The sequence below is a fragment of the Phoca vitulina genome, unplaced genomic scaffold (genome assembly GCF_004348235.1).
Source record: "Phoca vitulina isolate PV1807 unplaced genomic scaffold, GSC_HSeal_1.0 scaffold1, whole genome shotgun sequence".
Classification (NCBI taxonomy): Eukaryota; Metazoa; Chordata; class Mammalia; order Carnivora; family Phocidae; genus Phoca; species Phoca vitulina.
Genome location: NW_022589704.1, coordinates 100,331,345 through 100,352,643, shown reverse-complemented (window position 1 = coordinate 100,352,643; position 21,299 = coordinate 100,331,345). Strand labels below are relative to the sequence as shown.

Sequence of the window (21,299 nt, the reverse complement as noted above, 5' to 3'; positions counted from 1 at the left end):
TCTGCACCGCCAAGTTTCTAGCTGAAGTTGAAGCGTAAAAGGCAGTGGCTCTGACCTCTTAATGTTTTTAGACTCTCTTTTCTTAATTGTAGCGGTAAATTTTAAAGAATATCACTTATATCAATGTAGTTCATCAATTCCTTGGGTTTCACCTGTTTTGTTGTTTTTTTTTTTTTGTAAATCAGTATCAAGTAATGAAACGTATTTGTATAACATACTTCGTTTTTATAAAGCCACTTCTTAAAGAAATATTTATGTTTGCTCAACCCACTATCTCCCACACTTATTTCAACCCAGAGCTTTTCTTTTTTTAACTCTGTTGTTGCTATTGCCTGGTTTGGGGCATATCACCTTTCCCGGACCAGCCTTGTGGGACCCACAGAAAGGCCTGCTCTCCTGCAAGCAAAGCTGGAGTTCCGTTTCAGTCTCCTGGAAGACAGGATTTTCCAGTAGGAGGAAGGTTTGGGTCAAGCCATCCCTGGCCCCTCCCTGGGCCTCACTAGGACTTGCACCTCTGGATGGGCAACAGAGGTACAGAGCTTGGTCAAGGTACAGGAATTGGTCTCTGGGTGAAGTTCACCAAACGCTGTTGGTCAACTGAGCTCAAACCAGCCCAGACTGACATGCCACTAGATGGTCATCTTGAACAGGAGATACCTAGGCATCCTGAAGGCAAGAAGAATACAGAAGGCCTGGTTGAGAGCTATTGTTAATCTCCCTAGCTTTTCTCTCACAAAACAGAATTTTCCTGAACTCTTAGTCTGTGATACAATTCTATTTGTCCTCCTCTCTATTTCAAGGCGTCCTCGTATCATTACTCTTCCAGCTTAGGGGAGGGGGTGAGAGCTCGAGTCTGGAGTCAGACAGACCCTGTTGCCTTCGGCACATCATCTGGCCTCCCTGAGTCTTGGTGGTGTTGGCTATAAAAAGTGGTGCTACTAGTTCCCTCCTCGTAGGGTTGTGGGATGCAGTGGGTGGTGCGTGCAACGGGCTTAGCGCAGTGCCTGTCACGTGGCTAACAATTAGTAAATAGGAGCGATTATTAGCATTACACCAGCTACCTGTGTATAACCACTGCCAGCCATCAAGGATACACCGACTGTCAGGCAAAATGTAGCATTGCTACCAACGTGAGAGAGCTGCTTCAGGGCCTGTGTATAAGGAATTGCCACCTGCCTGTCTAGCTTTTCCTGCTTTCTTCAGTATGCTACTATTAATCAGTGACCCACGCCCTTACACAAGGGGCATAGGGAACTCATTTGCATTTGATGTATTAACTGTTTTATTAAATTAAACCCTTTATTAAACCCTAACTGTTTTCACTTCCTCACTAGTAAGTTTGGTGCTTTAGAAAGTCATAAAAACATCCAATCTCTTGATTTTACTTCTCATAAGCATTCTCTTCCAACCGGGCATATGGCCTCCAGCTTTTCTCAAATTTGCTGAACTGGAAGGTGATCAGAAAGAAGCACTTTGCTGGTATATCTCATTCATTTCTATCACTTGCCAAAGACATATCTGTATGTCTCCATTTCTCTATATAGCCATAAAATCAGCATTATTTTCTGGGTGAGCTACCCATGATGGTCCTAGCCACCAATAAGAAACATTTTATGGGGGCGTCTTTTGTGTGCCAAAGATCCAAAGGTCGTACCATCCTCTTGACAATCCTGATCTGTCCCCTGCAGAGTTTGTGCTGGGGTCTGGGGTTCTTCTGTCTCACCTATCCACAGGTGTATAGTGAGGTGGGGAAGAGAAGCAGGGCAGCCTTCCCTATTCCTGTTCTTGCCTGTAAAGAATGGGTTTGCTTATGGATTCCCAAAGGCATCTGGACCCTGTTGGTGAGGATTATTATATGATAAAATACCTCAGTGGGGGGGGGGGCGGCTTTGAAGAAGAAAGAAACAAAAAAAATGGATTTACATTCACTTCCTTTTGAAACCTAAACAGGTAAATGTTGGGGTATGGGCAGGTGTTGCAGGAGTGTGAATGAATCCAACTGAGATCACATGATTGGACTAGGGGTCAAGTGCCTATGCCCCCCCCCCGAGTAGGAGGTGTATGGAGGTGCCTTGGACTTTGACAGGTAGGGTGCAGTGTTTATGGTGTCTTAGTGCTCATCTCAGGGGATAGGAAACTCTTCTTTGCCAGGAAGTGCTGCCTGGTGGGTTGGTGGACCTGGGCCTACAGGTAACGCCTATTAACCAAAAAGTAGTCTGGGTCCAAAGCAATGGCAGAGGTTCTGGGATTACTCCCAAATCAATATAAAATTGTTATGAATTGGCATTTCATAAGAAAATGCAAAATACAAAATTATTTATAACGGCTGATATATTCCTCATAATTGGGGAAAAAAGAGAACAAAAGTATTAAAACTTTCTGTAATAACTCTGGGCAATAGTCCTCAGGAACTCTTAACTAGCCATTTTATGCTGCTACAATTTGCTATTTTATGCTCCAATTTGCATGCTAGAATGCATGCATTCTTTCTGGTGTATGTGACATCAAGTGAATGTGTCCACAATCTCAAAGTGGTCAAAAGTAAACACGTTTAACAATTTTTTGTGGCATTTGACTATTCTCCAACACTAATAAGATCTTGGCCAAAGTCATGTATTGCTGGCTCTTCCAAAATTATCAACAGTGTTGTTGATGTTTTAATTGTACATGATTTCTTGTCAGCAATATAAAGAAGGTCATAAAATCCTTTACTTCTTTCCCCAGTATCAGGAAGATCTTGGCACCATTAACTGATCCAGCTTCTGACAGCTCTAGAGCACACATGCATCCTAAGGATGCCCAGTGGGCAAATGGCCAGTTGAGTTAAAGTTGGGGGCCCTATGTCAGAGTCATATCTTGTAAGTGGAATTAGCTTTATTCAAATTTTTTCATTTGGCAAGCCTGAGCACAAAATGCCTGGAAGGCATGGATAAATGATGCTTCTAGTTCCTAGAGAAGACACTGCTTTATAACCCTGTGAACCAGGCATGTCTCCACAGTTACTAAGATTTGCCCCAAAGAGTGTCTATATTTATACATTCTAACTATGTAAAATTTGCCCATGGTTGTTAGCCTATCGGGGCCCAATTTGTAAAATGGGGGCAGTAAGGACTTACTGTCCAAAAAGCAATCCACAACTGTCCAACTGTATGAGACCTATGAGTCAAGTCAGATGCCTGGCAAGTCAGAAGAGCCCAGAGCCTGCCTGAGCTACGTGCCACCCGAACTGCATTCACTGTCCATGCAGCCAGAGCTTTTTATTGCAGGTGAATAAAAGTCTTCGTAAATTCCGTAGCCTCAAAGATGTATACCAGATGCATGGAGACATCGGCAAAGGGAAGCCAAAGCAAGAGAATGCCTGAGAGACCAGTGGACCGAGGACTGCACTAAGCCTCATAAAACGGCTCCTGAGGAGGCTGAAGAGTCCAGCCTAGGAGACTGGTTTGTAAAGCCACATCAGCAAAGCCATCCACATGATGTAGAACATTTCAAATCGTAAAGGTAGGGTCCCCAAAGTTCAAGAGCCCTGGCTTGTTCTCATTTGTTTGTTCATTCATTCACTTGCTCCCTCCCTCACTCATGCCTTCGCTTGCATCAGACTCTCCTGATTTTCCTCCTGGATCTCTGTCCTGGACATACTTCTCTTTGGTGTCCTCTGAGGGCCCGTGTGCTCAGGGCTCAGTGCTCCATCCACCTCTCTTGTCTAGCCACACCCACTCCCTGGGCCACCTCCTCTCTGTCCCACGGCTGTACATTCCATCGGTACCTAGGTGACGTTGAAATTTCTGTCCCTAGCTCACACCTCTCTCCTGTCTCTAAACTGGTATATTCAACTTAATTTCACTTAAAGGAGGAACTTAAAAGACAAGCAAAAAACAAAGCACCGGAACAACCAGAAAGCTTATCAGATGGATCAAAGTGCTCACGGATCACCCATTTGTCTGAATTATGTGGCTGTGCAATTTATAATCTGAGGGCTCAGAGACGCACCTGCATAATTTTTAAGTGTTTCATGTATAGCTGTCATCCATCTATGCTCAACACTGCATTTGCTTATGTATGCAGTCCTCGAGTTTTGAATAGGCTGTGTTTCAAAAAACCCTTTTGGTAGATTAATAGTCTGTATCTTGGGACATAGTTCTTTGCAGAAGTACGCCTTGGCCATAAGAACCTCTCGCTTTCTTCCCAACTCCCCCTGCCTTTTCCTTGCCACTGACACCAGCTTAGTTCAGGCTTTCAAGGCCTACATGTTCATTCCCAACACAGTGATCTCCTGGTCTCCTGCCTACCCGCCTCAGTCACACCTGCACAGAGCAGCTGTACTGACCTTTCTAAAAAATAGCTCCTGTCAAATTGCTCAGAAATCTTAGTGGTTCCCTACTGCCTATGGAGGTTCACAGAATTATAAACCATCAAGTGGGGCAGGATCATATAGATGAGCCTAGTCCGATGAGTGCCGAACACCACTCTGAGGAGTGTCCACATCAGGATCACTGGGAGGTGCCTGGTAACAGTACAGAAAACCAGGCCCTTCCCAGAGCAGATCACCAGGGATGGGTCCCTTGGCTTCACAGCTATCATAAGTGTTCGACGTCTTGGGGTACTGCACTACTCTAAGCCCCATCCGCTGACTCCCCTCTGCAACATTCCCACCCGTCTTCAGTGATGGTGAACTAGCTATTTGATAAGAGACCAATTTCATATTTGAGCATCTCTGGTGATGCACCAGGAGCTGCTGGGCCCAAGGCCATTCCTTTTCACACCATAGTGATTCTTTTTTTTTTTTTTGTAAACAATTTTTTAAAAGATTTTATTTATTTGAGGATGAGAGAGCAAGAGAGAGAGAGCATGAGCAGGGTGAGGGGCAGAGGGAGAAGCAGACTCCACGCTGAGCAGGGAGCTCGAAGCGGGGCTCGATCTTGGGACTCCAGGATCATGACCTGAGCCGAAGGCAGTCGCTTAACCGACTGAGCCACCCAGGCGCCCTTACACCATAGTGATTCTTGTTACTGACACAGCTGGCCTGCCTCCAGTGCCTTTCTCTTCTCCCCGTTCCTACACTGACCTGAAGCTCTTTCCCTGGGGTTTATCTGGATCTGTCTCAGCACCTGGTCTGATGGCCCAGGGCGGGACAGGAGTCCCTTCTCTGGCTTGCCATCATCTCTCAAGTAGAGTCTAGACTAAGATCACAGGAGCTAGTTCACTTTACCAACTTACCTCGTAGGTCAAATTTTTATAACCTCTTCAGAGTTAAGGTGAAAATTCAATTTGTATTTTAGGAGGCAGGGCATAGACTTTGTAACCAGAATGACTGGTTTCAAATCCTACCTCTGCCACTTACTCCTGAGCGTCCTTGGTGCCTCATTTCTATGTCCATAAAATGGAAATAATAGTTATACCAACCTTACATGGTTGTGATATAGATTAAGCATATATGTATTTATACATATATAAAATATATCTATATCTATCACCTGGAATAGTGTCTGGCACAAAAGAGTCACTATGTAAGTGCTACTATTATTATTCTACCAAAAGGCCTACAGTGAGAACATCGACTATAATTAAAAGTAGAAATATAATCTTGTTTAGTATAATTTTGGTAACCACTTACTCTCTCTTCTCTTTAAAGCCTAAAAGTAATAAAGCTTCTCTCTGGAAAGAGAATCAAGTACTGTTTTTTGCAATATAAATAGTAAGCTACATTGTATTTCAAAAATCTCAGAATGGCTCCTGGTTCTCTAGGAAATAATCCATATACATCTTATAATTTAGAAGTCATTCAAAATTTCTGCTTTGAGCACTCATATATGCACTCGAAATCAGGAGATTAATGGATACCTACCCAGACATTCAAAAACAAAACTATATTAGTGTTCACAGCAGAACACTGTGGACGGATATTTAAAGCCCAAACCCAAACAACAAGAGACAGAAACTGGAAAGCAGAAATCGCTTCAGATGGAGATCTCACTTTCAAAAGTTCTGAGCAGCATTAGGATCTATACCCTTTGGGGCAGGCAAAGACAGACTGTCCATACCACGTGTGTAGTAAATTCACGACAGCCTTCAATAACATCCCAAAACCTTGGTAAGAGATACTATTCCCATTTTATTTGAAATTGAGTGAAAAGGATACACCAAGAGCCAAATTTAGAAGAGGAATGGATTAACTTCTGATTTCATGTTTTGATCTTGGAAGAAATTTACCTGGACACTGTTACAAATTATCTGCATGATACAAATGATCCCAAAGTGTCCTCATTCTCAAGTGTCCCATCCCAATTTGCACTATGTCAGACACATCAAATTTGTTACTGTTACACATGTGAAAATACCATATTCAAATGTAGTTTATTCTCTTTTATAACTTGAGACCTACTCTCTGAATCCTCTTTGATCTGAGAACTCCAAGGAAATTGGAAACTTGAAATCTTGACTCTCCTTACCTGATATTGGGTCAACAGTAAAGGCTTCATGAGACTGAATCAAAGTGATATGAAACTCGAAATCTACAGGGCAGCTGCACTGCAAAGGGATAACGTATTTTTTGCTGCAAAAAAAAAAAAAAGGAAAAAGGAAAAAAATTTTTCTTGATAATTAGTTCTTTTGATATCAAGGAATAGAGACTCAAGTCACATAATAAACAACCACAACAGTGACGATAGTCAACGCAGCTAGAGTAACTCCTGGGTGCCACCTGTCACACCCATGTCCCAGATATTAACTCTTCTAGTCCCGTGTGGTGGTGCTGTGATCATCCCCACTTACAGACAAGGCAAACAAAGCACCAGAGAGGCTAAGTGTCCTGCCCAAGGTGACACGGCTAGTTAGTGGCAGAAGTGGGATTCAAGGCACGTCAACTGGGCCCAGTTTCCGCACTCCAAATACCTCTGTCCACGCTGCTTCTCGAGCACCGTCAGGTTTATTCCGTGGACACTCACCGTCACAGGGAAAGGGCTTCTCTGCCACACAATGGGCCCCAGGGAACCGAGGGAACACTGCATGAGCAGGCTTTACACAGAGAAGCCTGGGAAGCCCCTGGCCTTTCCGCAGCTTTGATCTAGACGGTGTTGACGAAACCACACTGCCGGTTGCGTCTGACTGAAGGAGACTCCTTGTTTGGTACGAAGGCCAACAAGCAGTAGAGGACCCGGAGAGCGTCCACTCCCTCGCCAAGACTAGTGCGACTTCTGAGTGTGCTTGAGGTTGTCCCTTACGGTACTCGGGAGTTGCTACGGCTGTGGCTCAGAGAGCCCTGAGCTTCTCCTCAGGTCCTCTCCTTCTATCAGGCCAAGTCCAGGTGGGCCAGAGTTTGCGGGCTGAACGAGGCATGGAGAAGCTGAGTTCTCTGGCTGTCACTTGGCATCCCCACAGACGCAGAGCTGGGGTGGTTATCTGGGCCCCTTCCAGCAACTGGACATTGAGCTCCTCCCCTATGAGACTCAGCCCTGCCCTCCATCCCTGCATTTCCTTCTGCCTACATCTAACTCCTGTGCCCTCACGGCCCATCTTGCCCTCCTGCCCAGCAGTTGGTCTCTACCTCTTAACCTTTCGGTGGGAGCCTTCCTGCCAACTGCCCTTCTCCCTCCCATTTCCCAGGCTGTGTGGGAGAATGTGACTGTAATCGGGTTGAGCAGAGCTGCCAGGCCGGCTAGCATGCTGCCTTCTGGGTGGTGCCCGTCCCGACCTCGTCTGCCTGGGGACTCTTCCCTCAGGACCCGCTTCCTTACCTGCCCAGCGCCTGTCTACCTGGGAGACTCTAAGTCCTATGAAAGCAGAGCTGAGTCTACTTGCTTCTCCAGCATAACCTCAACAAAATTCCAGAGTCCCGCACAGGGGGACATTCAACAAATATTTGTTGGAACAAAGTAAAATAACTCTTTTTCCATAGTAGTTCTGGTGATACAGTACAGTTCAAATGTGGCTTTAAAAATTATGCCAAGAGCATTTTTATTTGGCTTTCTGGAATATTCTAAATGTAAAGAAAGATATAGAGAATACTGTAATAGAGATTGCTTTATCCACTGCCAAGCTCTCAAATCTTCTGCTTTGGGTAAACCAAAAATGTCTAAATGTTTAAAAATGTTTAAAATGTTTAAAATAAATAAAATAAAAATGTTAAAAATGTTTAAAAATAAAACATTGCAGAACACTTGAAACTCCCTGTACACCTCTCCCCTTCCTCCACTTTGTCCCTCCCCAGGGCTGACTCCTACCCTGTCTCCACTGTCCATCATTCCCATGCATTTTTATAATACCATGCATTTTTATTATGGTATTATTCCCATGCATTTTTATAATACCATTACAAATGGAGGGACTCACAAAAGCTATAATATTGACTTATTTGTTTTCAACAATATCGTTCTAAAACTTGCTAATGTTGCTCAATGCTGTCTTTCTGAGATTTATTCATGATATGTGATTTTTATCCATGATATATGAAGTACTATTCATTCATTTCACTAGTGATGAGTATTCCATTCCATGACCACCTCTTGCCACTTACCTACTCTCTTGCTGAAGGGCATCTAGGTTGTTTGCACTTTTTCACTATTGTAACGTGGCAATGACAACCCTTGTGTGTGACTCCTTATACCGGAGCTACTCTAGGTATACCCGAGAAATGGAATTGCTGGGTAGTAGTAAAGTAAAATTGTCAACTTTACTAGATATGGCCAAAATGCTCTCCAAAGCCCTTTTACCAATGTATATCTCCATTAGCAGCCTATGAGAGCTTCTGTTGCTTACCAACACAGGGTTTTCAGACATTTTAACTTCTTCTGACCTGATGAGGGTGAAATGGTATCTCATTTTATTTTCATATTCATTTCTTTGAGGTTGAGCTTCTTCTATTCATATGTATCCATTTGGGTTCCATCTTCTATGAATTGCCTATTTTTCTATGAAGTTGTTCTGTTCTCTTATTAATTTGTAAATTCTAGATATTAATTTTGTCAATTATATCCAGTGATATAAATTTAAGATAAGGATCATTATACAGAGTAATCTCTTCAGCCAACAGTGAGACCAGCCCTTCATAGGTTTTTTACCAAGCTCATCAATTCTGTCCTCACTCAGGCTCTCTGGAAGTACCCAGTCCATTTTAACTTTCTGAGATGCTTCCTAATTCTGAAACACAGGGCACATAAAGGTCATTACCTTTTCAAGGCAATTTAGCCTAATAGACACTCAGGCCCCCCTGAACATCTGCTATACCACAGCACTGGGGAGATAAAACTGACAGTACAAGTCCATACGCCCCTCAAGAAGTGAGCAGCTTTGGGTGATGGTCAATGTGAAGTCTAAACTGTCACAACGCGGTCTCTGAAGATCAGGCCAATGACTCCCACCATCACATGAGCTGGATGGTGCTTGGGTTGGTAACCCCAGTGATCGACTCAGAGCTGCCCAGCAAGGTAAAGCCGGCTGCCCAAGAATGTTCTGCTAAGAGCTGCGTGTTTGCATTTTCCTGAACTAAAACCAAAAAAGGGCTGCTGGGGCTTTTTATATATGCCCAATTTTAAAATAATTTCAGAGCTCTGATAATTCCCATAGAAAAGGCGTCAGGGTATTTATTTAGTGATGATTATGTGAAGCCAAGTTCCTGATGCATTAACCAGTCTGGAAAAACAAACAATGCCTGAAGGGCACAGAATTCCAAGTAACCTGTTTCAGAAGGAGACATGGCAGTGCAAGTAACACAGATTTGCTTTCACTACTGCGGCTCATATCATGGATGCCGAATCAGCATGGGTAACCACCAGAATCATAAATCCAGCACAGTCTACATGAATTTGGGTCACAAGGAATTTCGACAAATATAAAGGTTAGTTTACTTAGAAATTTTACATATTTGAAAAAACCAGAATCCCATTAGATTCTAAGGGGACTTAGAGATTCTAAACTAAACACCCATGCTAAATACCGTTAAAAGTGATCTACACTGAAGAAACATAAATATACATATCTTTTTTTTTTAAGATTTTATTTATTTATTTATTTGAGAGAGAGAGAATGAGAGAGAGCACATGAGAGGGGGGAGGGTCAGAGGGAGAAGCAGACTCCCCGCCGAGCCGGGAGCCCGATGCGGGACTCGATCCCGGGACTCCAGGATCATGACCTGAGCCTAAGGCAGTCGCCCAACCAACTGAGCCACCCAGGCGCCCCATATCTTTTTTTTTTAAAGACTATTTATTTATTTGCCAGAGAGAGAGTGTGAACAAGCAGGGGGAGTGGCAGAGGGAGGGAGAAGCAGGCTCCATGATGAGAGGGAGCCCAATGCGGGACTTGATCCCAGGACTCTAGGATCCTGACCTGAGCCGAAGGCAGACGCTTAACCGACTGAGCCACCCAGGCGTCCCTGAATATACCTATCTTATGCCTATGGTTCCTGAGGCACAAACAGGTCCCTGAGTTCTTCTAACTTATAGGAAGCAGCCAGTTAAAATATCAAAGCAGATAGAAGCTGGTACTTTCGAAGTTAATCACAACTCTTATCCCTGTTACTTTATTATTTAAACATTTTATCACTTATGCTAAGGCTATGTATAAATATACTTTAAAATGATGTATAAAAGTACACCAAGTACTTTAGAAGAATTATTCCCTATTTTGAATAAAATCCCACCCAAACCTTTTATTTATTTTTTTTACTATTTTTAAAATTTAAATTCAACTAATTAACATATAGTGTATTATTAGTTTCAGAGGTAGAGTTCAGTAAATGATTCATCAGTCTTATATAACACCCAGTGCTCTTTATATCACATCTTTTTAAAGATTTTTTTGTAAGTAATCTCTATACCCAACGTGGGGCTCAAACACACATCTTAAGATCAAGGGTTCTCATTCCACTGAATGAGCCAGCCAGGTGCCTCCCAACCCAAACCTTTTAAAAACTAGACTTATATCATGATTATGTACAAGTTGTGTGCCTATTAGAAGAGGAGAGTACAGGGGTGTCTGGGTGGCTCAGTTGGTTAAGCCTCTGTCTTCGGCTCAGGTCATGATCTCAGGGTCCTGAGATTGAGCCCCACATCAGGCTCCCTGCTCAGCAGGGAGTCTGCTTCTCCCTCTGCCTCTCATTCATGCTCTCTCTCTCTCTCTCTCTCAAATAAATAAATAAATAAATAAATAAATAAATATTTTAAAAAGAAAAAAGGAGAAGAGAGTACAAATTTGCCTTATGGAAATTAGATATTATAAAATAACAATATAAATTCAAATTTCCTCCTTTTCCTTTCTCTAAATAAATGCTAGTAGAGGGCCAAATATCCCATTGATTTCCAGTTTATTGTATAACATTTATTTTTACCTTAGTCTGATGTTATTTTTTATCATTTACCCTAAAATTTAACATTGTATTTGTCGAGGAAGGAAGTAATCAAGGCTTTTTTGAGAGAAGGAATGGTCTTGTGAATTTGTAGATAACATAAAATCAAATTTCCTCCCTAATTCCAAAATCTCAGTGTGCAGAGAGTGGAATAAGGCACCTTGCCAAACATAGGCTTTGACTCCTTTTGGGAGAATGAAGGTTAACTGACAACAGCATGACAAACACTAACTTGTGACAGGATGCTGGACTCCTATGGCACAATAAATGCCTGCATAAAATCTGAGGGAAACACCCTCGAGATAAAGAGAGGCCTCCCCACAGAGAGACGTAGGGATAATTTAAACTATAACATTGACCATCACATGTCAATTTTGTGGGACTTTTCCTCTGTCAACGGCTCATTGATGAAGGCTCACGGATAGATCAAAAGATGTGGGCAGCAACGACGTATCCATGTCACAGTCTTTCCCTTGCAAATGTACAGGAGACTCATGAAAAAATTGCATCTGGGCACGCTTTGGGATCACAGGTTGTAGCAGCTTTACAACAACTCTGTGAACTCTTTCCACACTCCTTCCATTGACAGTGGGAGTCTAGGTCTTCTTCCCTGAAATCTGGGCTCTAGGATGGCTTAATCGCCAGAATGCCGTGGAAAGGATGCTGTACTCCTTTCCTGAGGCCAAGCCTAAGAAACAGGCACCTCGTGCTGCTCTTGAGATACTCACTCTGCAAACTACTGACCATGTTGTAAGAAAGCCCAGGCGGCCTGGGGAGAGGACCAAGGCTCCCAGCCCTCGGCCCAGCTGAGGACCCAGATAACAGCCCGCATCTGAGTGCAGCATCTTGGAAAGTGGATCTTTCAGCCCCCCACTGAGCAGTCCCAACTGACTCCACATGGAGTGATGGATGACCTTCTCCACTGAGCCTTGCCCACGTGGTCCACCCACAAGCAAAACGAGGGATTGCTGTTCTTTGAAACCACTACTTCTAGGGTGGTTTGTTACAAAGCAATAGAAAATGGACCCAAGCGGCATTCTCTTTCTTGCTTCTTCTTTAGCGAGTGATCACCTTATCCTGCATTTCTGGTTGCACATCTTAATTTGGCAATTTTAAAGTCTTTTTTTTTTTTTTTTGTGCTAGCCCTTCATACGTACCAGTCACTAGGCTTGTATTTTGGTTAACCCCCCTGACAACTTGATATGTACTATTACTATGTCCATTTTATGGATAAATGAGCTGACCTACAGGGTAGTTCAAGGGCACGCAGTTCATAAGAGATGAGTGGAAATTAAAGGTAGGACCCAAGATCCTGAGCTGTTCACTGCTATACTTTATTACCTCTCTTTGGTCTCTAGTATCAAGGAATAGCTAATGACATCTCATTGTTTGCACTGTAGTCCTCTTCTCTATTGACATTCTCTTTGAAACTGACCCCTTTGTGCCTTATTTGTTGAGCTTTTTAGAAAGCATTTCCTTTAATTATCCCGTCAGCAAGAAAAGCCTAGAAAATCCCAAGACTTTTTCTCAAATATTACCAACCTCCTCTTAAGCACTGCTATGCACATAGAGACAAAGGGAGAAATGTGGAGAAAGCTGGCTAGTTATTTTCCTTTACGCTTTAGATGTAAATTGTTGTATTCAGAATGTGACCCCAAAACCAGAAAGAAATCAGACAAAATGATTAGTTGCCTGATAAGCCAGACCCCCAACCCCCCAAACAGGCAACGATTTGAAAAGATATAAAGAGTAATTATGCTTCAAATTTCAAAGTATGCCCTTTTATCTAAGATAATTTATGTTCTTATGAACTTTCATGTGCTGCTTATCTTATTTTCAAAGACACAATTAATCTCACCGGGATTAGAGCCTCAGACGAGAAGCAGAGTGGACCCACGATCTTTAATGACATAGTCAAATAAAGACAAACACAGATTTACATAAAGAAATGTTCAAGGAACAGGCATTTAATTATTTTTTTACACCTAGAGAATTAAACACCACCCTCATTTTAGCCTAAGCTTAGACCAGTATTGGAGGCAAAGAGCAAGAAGTCGAAGATTCAGGGAGGGTCGAAGTCCTTCTCTTGCTGTCCTGGCCTTTGAGCTCTTTTCTTGCCTTTGGTTCAACTCTTTCCTCAACCTAAGTCCTCCCTGTTGGTAAAATCCCCCACTCCCCGCCATCACTCATGCCTCTGTAGTTTAGGAAAAGATGGAACCCTAGGGAACAACCAGAATTAAATGAGGTCACCTCTGCATTCTTGGTAAAAGAAGCTAAGGCATTTCTCTAGGGGCTGGAATGGAACTGAATTCAGAAAAAGTTAGAGGTGACCATGACAAGCTATCTGCCATCTGCAGAGATAATACGTGCCCTATTCATATATTTTTTAAAAACACCTTAACAAAATATGGTAACACATACATAACATAAAATCTACCATTTTAACTATTTTCCAATATACAGTTCAGTGGCATCAAACACAATCACACTGGTGTGCAACCATCACCATCATCCTTCTCCAGAGCTCTTTTCATCTTGCAAAACTGAGACTCTGTCCCCAGTAAACACGAACTCCCCCTTCCCTGACTCTCCCCCAGCCCCTGGCAACCCCCACTCCTTCTACTTTCTGTCTCTGAATTTGACTACTCCAAGTACTTCATATAAGTGGTTTCATACAATATAAAATAGCTTTGAAAAATTAAACATTAACTTCACTTAAAAATGAAGTATTCACATAAATAATACATATTAGAGAAAACAGCACCTTACAACTTACTTGAGTTGCAGATAATGTGGGATAAGATGGGGTAAGGAGTGAAATCCCGGGGTGGCTCCTTCGAGTCAGAGCAGGGCCTGTGGCCGAGACCAGAGAACAGGGACGTCTGGCATCAGGAAGAAAGTCACGTTCAAGGGAAAGGAAGCAACTGAATTGTGATGTGAAGGGAGATGAAAAGCCTTCTGCAGGCTGATTTCTTCTTTTATTGAGAAAAATATAGCATTTATTCAGAGAAGATAAGAGGATCCACTAAAAACTACTGCTGGCTTTTTCTTCTTTTAGAATAGAGGGCACAAGGAACCACACGCTGACTGCATTCAAAACATACCTCCTTGGAGCTAAGGGACCCGTCATGTCCGGCCTGACATGGCTGGCAGGGCACCCAGCTGCAAGCTTCCGGTCTTGCGGCTTACCCACCAGCAGCTATTAGAACAAAAAGCTCACTCGGGAGAGGAGTAAGACATGAATTTTTTTTAAAGCAAAGCAATTTACATTCAAATAATTTCGGTCGTGAAATGGTAGTAGATAAGGAATTTTCGGGAGAAATTTGGGGCATGTTGAAGAGAAAGCAACTATTTAAGAAAAAAGAGTCACAATTCGGTTGACTGGCTGCTAGTTACTCTGTTCTATGTATTCTTTTTTTTTTAAAGGTTTTTTTTTTTAAGATTTTTATTTATTTATTTGACAGAGCAAGAGAGCACAAGCAGGGGGAGCGGCAGGCAGAGGGAGAAGCAGGCTCCCTGCTGAGCAGGAGCCCGAAGCAGGGCTCGATCCCAGGACCCTGGGATCGTGACCTGAGCCGAAGGCCGACGCCCAACCATCTGAGCCATCCAGGCGCCCCTGTTCTACGTATTCTGACAGGCATTAAATAATCACATTCTAGAAACCATGTTTTGTTTTTTTAAAAAAAGACTTATTTATTTATTTGAGAGAGAGAGAGAGAGAGAGCGGGGGCAGAGAGAGAATATCCAAGCAGACTCCCTGCTGAGCACGGAGCCCAACGCTGGGCTCAGTCTCACGACCCCAAGATCAGGACCTGAGCCGACACCTAGTTGGACACTTAACTGACTGAGCCACCCAGGAGCCCCTCTAGAAACCATGTGAAAAGCGCACATGTATGTGCCCATTGTGTGTGTGCATGTGCGTGGGTGCGTGTGCATGTGCGTGGGTGCGTGTTCCCTCTTTCGCTGTGTCTCTCTGTCATGTGTGTGCGTGCGTGTGTGCGTGCACGCATGCAGATATCACAGACCTGGACGCTGAGCATGGAGAACAGCAGCACAGGTGACCAGATGTGGCTGCTTGGACAGGGCTTGGTGTGAAATGTGACTGCTGCATAAACCAAGCAAGGAGGAGGAGTGCCCAGAAAACACTTTCCATTTAGGGGCGTCTCTCCAACACCGAAAACTAGCCATACTGTTTGTCTCTGCTTCTTCCAGGAATGTGCTTTGGGTAGACCCAGAAACTCTTTGTGTTGTATTCTTAAATATCAGAATTGGGACTGACCAATGAATATTCTTTTGTAGAATTTAAAATGTAGAACATTTTAAAGTTCTTACTGCTGGGGTGCCTGGGTGGCTCAGTCAGTTGGGCATCTGCTTTTGGTTTGGGTTGTGATCCCAGGGTCCTGGGATCACTGTGTGGGGCTCCCTGCTTCTCCCTCTCCCTCTGCCCCTGCTTGTGCTCTCTCAATCTCTCTCAAATAAATAAAATATTTTTTTTTAAAAAAGTTCTTACTGCTTAGTTCATGACACCAGCTTGGTAGTTTCACGTACGTCACAAAATGTATATGCTATGGAGTTTAAGGAATCATTCCAAGAATGTATACAAATACTAGAGGACCCTAAGCGACAGAAATACCGCACCTTTCACTACTGCCCCTGATACGCACATTGATTTGCTCTAGGTGCTGGCCAAACACTGGTGCTGCTCTGTCCCTTAGCCCCATGCAAACCAAGCGAGCAATTTTCCAAATCAAATTTGTACAAAATCTAAGGGAGAAAAGTAGAGTATTACAATATTCAAGCCAGGCTTTAATAAGGTCAATAATGCTTTCCCCATTTTCAGTTTTCTAGCCTTTCCATCACTTTCTCCAGTAGTCAAAAGTCTAGAACTCAACATTTTGTAAGAAAAACTTACAAAAAAAATTATTTAGGGGCGCCTGGGTGGCTCAGTCGTTGGGCATCTGCCTTTGGCTCGGGTCATGGTCCCAGGGTCCTGGGATCGAGCCCCGCATCAGCCTCCCTGCTCAGCGGGGAGCCTGCTTCTCCCTCTCCCTCTCCCACTCCCCCTGCTTATGTTCCCTCTTTCGCTGTGTCTCTCTGTCAAGTAAATAAATAAAATCTTTAAAAAAATAAAAAAATAAATAATTTAGGCCTTCCATTGAAAGTTCCCTTCGTTGACTGTCTCAAGTTGGCACCCACTTCTGTTGAATGAAAGGGGGAAGCATTTATGCCCTTTCATTAATATAGATCCCTAAGGTTTAGGAGTGGGACGATTTTCTTTTCCTGCTAAAATTCATAAAAAGAGACTGGGTCAAGATATTAGGTCAGCAAAGGGATATTAAATCAAAGCAATTTTAACTATAAAATATGATAGAATTTTTCATATAGTAAAAATTCAGGCTGTTGTTCAGTGACAGTGACTTTTTTTTCTCTGAATATCAATTTTGAAATACAAGTTCACTGCTGCTTGATAAACTCGAGTAGAGGCTGAAATAAAGCACAAGTGTGTCGATGAGTTCAAGTCACCCTTGTCAGAATAGTTCCCTAAAATGCTGCTGCTCCTTCAGATCAGCTTGGACTCTGGGACATAAAAAATGAGTCCCTGGTGTAAGGAGTGTGTTTCCCTGGATGAGCTGAACAATGTGAATTTATTCTCTTTGAGTAGGGAGGGCTTCAAAAAAATCCTTCTGAAGATCAATGTTGCAGTCATTCTGCCCCCTTCATTCTAACCCAGTTATAGCTGGTTCATGGGCCCCTCACACAGAGGCTCTTTTACTGGCACAATTCAAAATAGGACCTGGTTGCTGTCTATGCTGGTCACCCTCACTGTTGATCTTTCCCTCCCAGTGCCACTCTGAGGATGCACATTCTCCTGTGGCCCATATACTTTCAACCATTGGGCATTGAGAGAACTAGGTTTCATTTGGACATCCTATTCTGACCTTGGCTATTCCCACCCTTTCTGAAATGAGCCATGAGGTTCACTGCCTGAAGAAAAGCATCCTTTGGTAAATTCTCAAACTTATGATGTAAAAGTTTCAGAGACTAAAATATCCTGGCTTTGGGATGCGGTAGCCAGGGACCTGTTCTGCTGGTGTTGTTAATGTGACCCTGTGGTCTACACAGCATCTGTAGCCCTGAGATGAACTCACAGTTCCACTTGCTTTGGAGCAACATGACTGACTTGCCCATGGGACCAACCAGGTCCAGAGTGGAAAATGGGGAAGTGACAGGGAATCCAGGAGAGGACCCAGGTGACTTTCATGTAAGCTTGTCTAGAGCACGCGAACCAACTAGTCAACGGTCAGCTTGGTGCAAGGAAGATCAGTTGATGCCCCATGGAGAGAACTGGTCAACTGACTGGGTTTGTTAGAGATTTCGGCCAGTTATTTGGTACCAGGTAGACACTGCTAGAGAAACTACAGAGCTTGATGAATCTATACAAATCTTTTTAGAACCACAGGAATGGAAAGATACCAAATTTCAGCACCTAATAGAAGCATGTTCTTATTTACTTGCTTTTATAGGAAGGGGGAAATTGTATTTTTTTTTTAAGATTTTAATTATTTATTTGAGAGAAAGAGAGAGCACAAGCGGAGGGACAGAGGGAGAGGGAGAAGTAGACTCCCCGCTGAGCAGGGAGCCTGAAGCGGGGCTCGATCCCAGGACCCTAGGATCATGACCTGAGCCAAAGGCAGACACTTAACCGATTGAGCCACCCAGGTGCCCTAGTGGAAAGTTGTATTTTATCTATAGTACTCCCTAAGATATAAAGTGATTAAGAAATTTAATCAGCCATGGTGGTTAGACTAGTCATAAAGCAGAATTTCAACCTACAAAAGGGAAAGAGAGCTGAAAGTCCTCTGCATCCCACAGTGTTTGGTTTAGAGATGTTGGACAGAAACTGGAATGCAACTTTTTGTTATTTACAGAAGCTGTCAAAATACATTTTACCAGATCTTAAGCCACCATGGTTGTTTAGAGGTAGATGGCAAATGTCCACGTGGAATTTTATTTCAGCAAGGAAAATTTACAACCATCAAATCCAGCCAATTGAAAATGTGGTTGATGAAGATATACAAGTCTACTTCATGATCTTGTGGGAAAGGTACCGAAGGCTAACCAGTCTTCTGAGAGGCACTACCCAGACCACAGTTGCTTCTCTCTGGAAGCAACCTCAAAGTAAGAAAGCAGACTTGGTGGTATTAAATGTAGATTCTATAACTTCTGGCAATTTTGTCTGAATGGATTCTACATGCAAAGAGAAAACACATTCTCTGAATCTACCTTCTGTTAGATTTGTGTTTTCCCATAACCTTTGTCTGTTTTCATTTTTCTTTAGGTATAGAAATGGTTGCTTTCCTCTGACGTTTACAAATATAAGTGCCATTGGAACTCACACACTGCTGGTAAAAATTGAAAATGGTGCAGTCACTTTGGAAAGCAGTCTGGCAGTTCCTCAAAACATTACACATAGAGTTCCCATATAACCTAGCAGTTCCACTCCTAGGTATATACCCAACACAAATGAACACATATATCCGAATAAAAACATACACACAAATGTTCATAGCGGTATTATTCAAAGTAGCCAAAAAGTGGAAATAACCTGATGTCCATCAACTGATGGATAAATAAAACGTGGTATATGCACACAAAGGAATATTAAATGGCGGTAAAAAGGAACGAAGTACTGATACCTGGAAAACATTATGCTAAGTGAAAAAAGTCAGTCACAAAAGACCTCCTAACATATGCTTCCATTTATATGAATGTCCAGAATAGGCAAATTTATAGAGACAGAAAGTAAATTAGAGTTTGCTTGAGACTAGAAGTTTGAAGGAGAAATGAGAAATGGGTAATGGGTTTCCTTTTGGAGTAATGAAACTGTTCAAAAATTGATTGTGGTGATGGCTGCCTATACTAAAAACCATCAAACTGTATGTTTTAAATTAGTGAATTTTATGGTATGTGAATTATATCTCAGTAAAACTTTTTTTTTTTTTTAAGTATAATGGCCAAGAGAAAAGAGCTCCTCCTCCCTGCCCTGTCCCGCTGCAGACCTGCCAGTGGGCCATTCTCCCCAGCTGGGGCACAGTCCCTGACTGGTTCTTCTGGAGCTTCACACATGCCCCTCAGCTGTTAGCCCCATCACTCAGTGTTGGAAGCCCATCTTCAGCTTGGCCGCCGGCCTTCCCATTCCAAGCTTCTCATCGCAATTTCTCTATATGTTGTCTACCTTGGCTAAAGTGTAAATCAACCTGTCTGGTTCTCACTTGTACATTACTTAGGTAAAAATCTCTTTGGTGATGATGATGATGACGGCAATAGCTAATTTAAATCAGTAGCTACATGCTAAGAACTGTTTTCACTACTATTATTAAAATATTCAAATATTGCTTCATTCAAATATTCAAATATTGTTAACTATTGATAAGTTCTACTTTAACTTGTTTAATCCTCAGGACAATTCTATCAAGTAGGCACTCTTTTTTTTTTTTTAAACATTTATTTATTTGAGAGAGAGTGCACGAGCGGGGAGGAAGGACAGAGGGAGAGGAAGAGAAAGAGAATCTCAAGCAGAATCCACGCTGAGCTCAGAGCCCAACGTGGGGCTCGATCTCATGACCCTGAGATCATGACCTGAGACAAAATCAAGAGTTGGACGCTTAACTGACTGAGCGACCCAGGCGCCCCTACCAGGTAGGTACTCTTATGAACTGCATTTTACAGATGAGGATTCTAGGAGGCACAGAGAGGCTGTCTTTTTTTCAGGGCCACACAGCCATCATGAAGCAGAGCCTAGACTGGAATCCAGACCGAACAGCTCCAGAGCCTCAGTGGTCTATGTTGTTAAACACACTTCATTTGCCTTGTCTCCTTTTCAGTGTCTTTATTGAAAGTCCTCATGAGCCAGTCAGGTAACAGAAATGAGAAGAGGGCTGCATGTGAGGTGATAGGGAGTGGTGGGGACTGCAGAGCACTGGCAAAGGCACTGCCCTCTAAAGAGGCATCTTCTGTTTCATCCCTACTGAACTGACGGTGGCCATGAAGGAATATGGGCCCCGTAAGGCTGGATCTGCCTTTTCTTTTTTTTTTTTTAAAGAAAAGTAAAACTCTAAATTTTCATGTGAAATCTTGTGGTTTTTAAATGTTGACAGCAAATTCAAGGTTAAAAATAAATAAATAAACGGTGTGGGCCACGACCATCTGGATGAAACCAAATAGGCCGGCAGTTTCATTACATCAGAAGCCACAAATTGGGGGTCAGAGGGCATTCAGAGGGCATGAATAAATGAATGAATGAAGCAATGACTTAGGGACTAAAGACAGCCTTCAACAGACAAGATTTGGTGGACCACTTCGTTGTCTTCCAACAATCTAAAACTTCCTTAGAACACCATGCTGGCTACTGGGTATTTACCCCAAAGATACAAATGTAGGGATCCAAAGGGGTACATGCACCCCGATGTTTATAGCAGCAATGTCCACAATAGCCAAACTGTGGAAAGAGCCAAGATGTCCATTGACAGATGAATGGATAAAGAAGAGGTGGTGTATATATACAATGGAATATTATGCAGCCATCAAAAGGAATGAAATCTTGCCATTTGCAATGATGTGGATGGAACTGGAGGGTGTTATGCTGAGCGAAATAAGTCAATCAGAGAAAGACATGCATCATATGACCTGACTGATATGAGGAATTCTTAATCTTAGGAAACAAACTGAGGGTTGCTGGAGTGGTGGGGGGTGGGAGGGATGGGGTGGCTAGGTGAAAGACATTGGGGAGGGTATGTGCTATGGTGAGCACTGTGAATTGTGCAAGACTGTTGAATCACAGATCTATACCTCTGAAACAAATAATACATTATATGTTAAAAAAAAAAAAGAAGAAGAACATAGCAGGAGGGGAAGAATGAAGGGGGGGAAATCGGAGGGGGAGATGAACCATGAGAGACAA

The 21,299-nt window shown here is 42.8% G+C and overlaps 1 protein-coding gene across 1 annotated transcript in view; it reads right to left on the bottom strand.

Annotated features, from left to right (window-relative positions):
• CFAP221 (cilia and flagella associated protein 221) overlaps positions 1 to 21,299 on the bottom strand; it is a 90,153-nt gene that overhangs the window by 49,560 nt on the left and 19,294 nt on the right. The window contains exon 7 of the mRNA XM_032412065.1: positions 6,450 to 6,553. Coding sequence (XP_032267956.1) covers positions 6,450 to 6,553 — 104 coding nt within the window. The remainder of the gene's footprint in view (positions 1 to 6,449; positions 6,554 to 21,299) is intronic.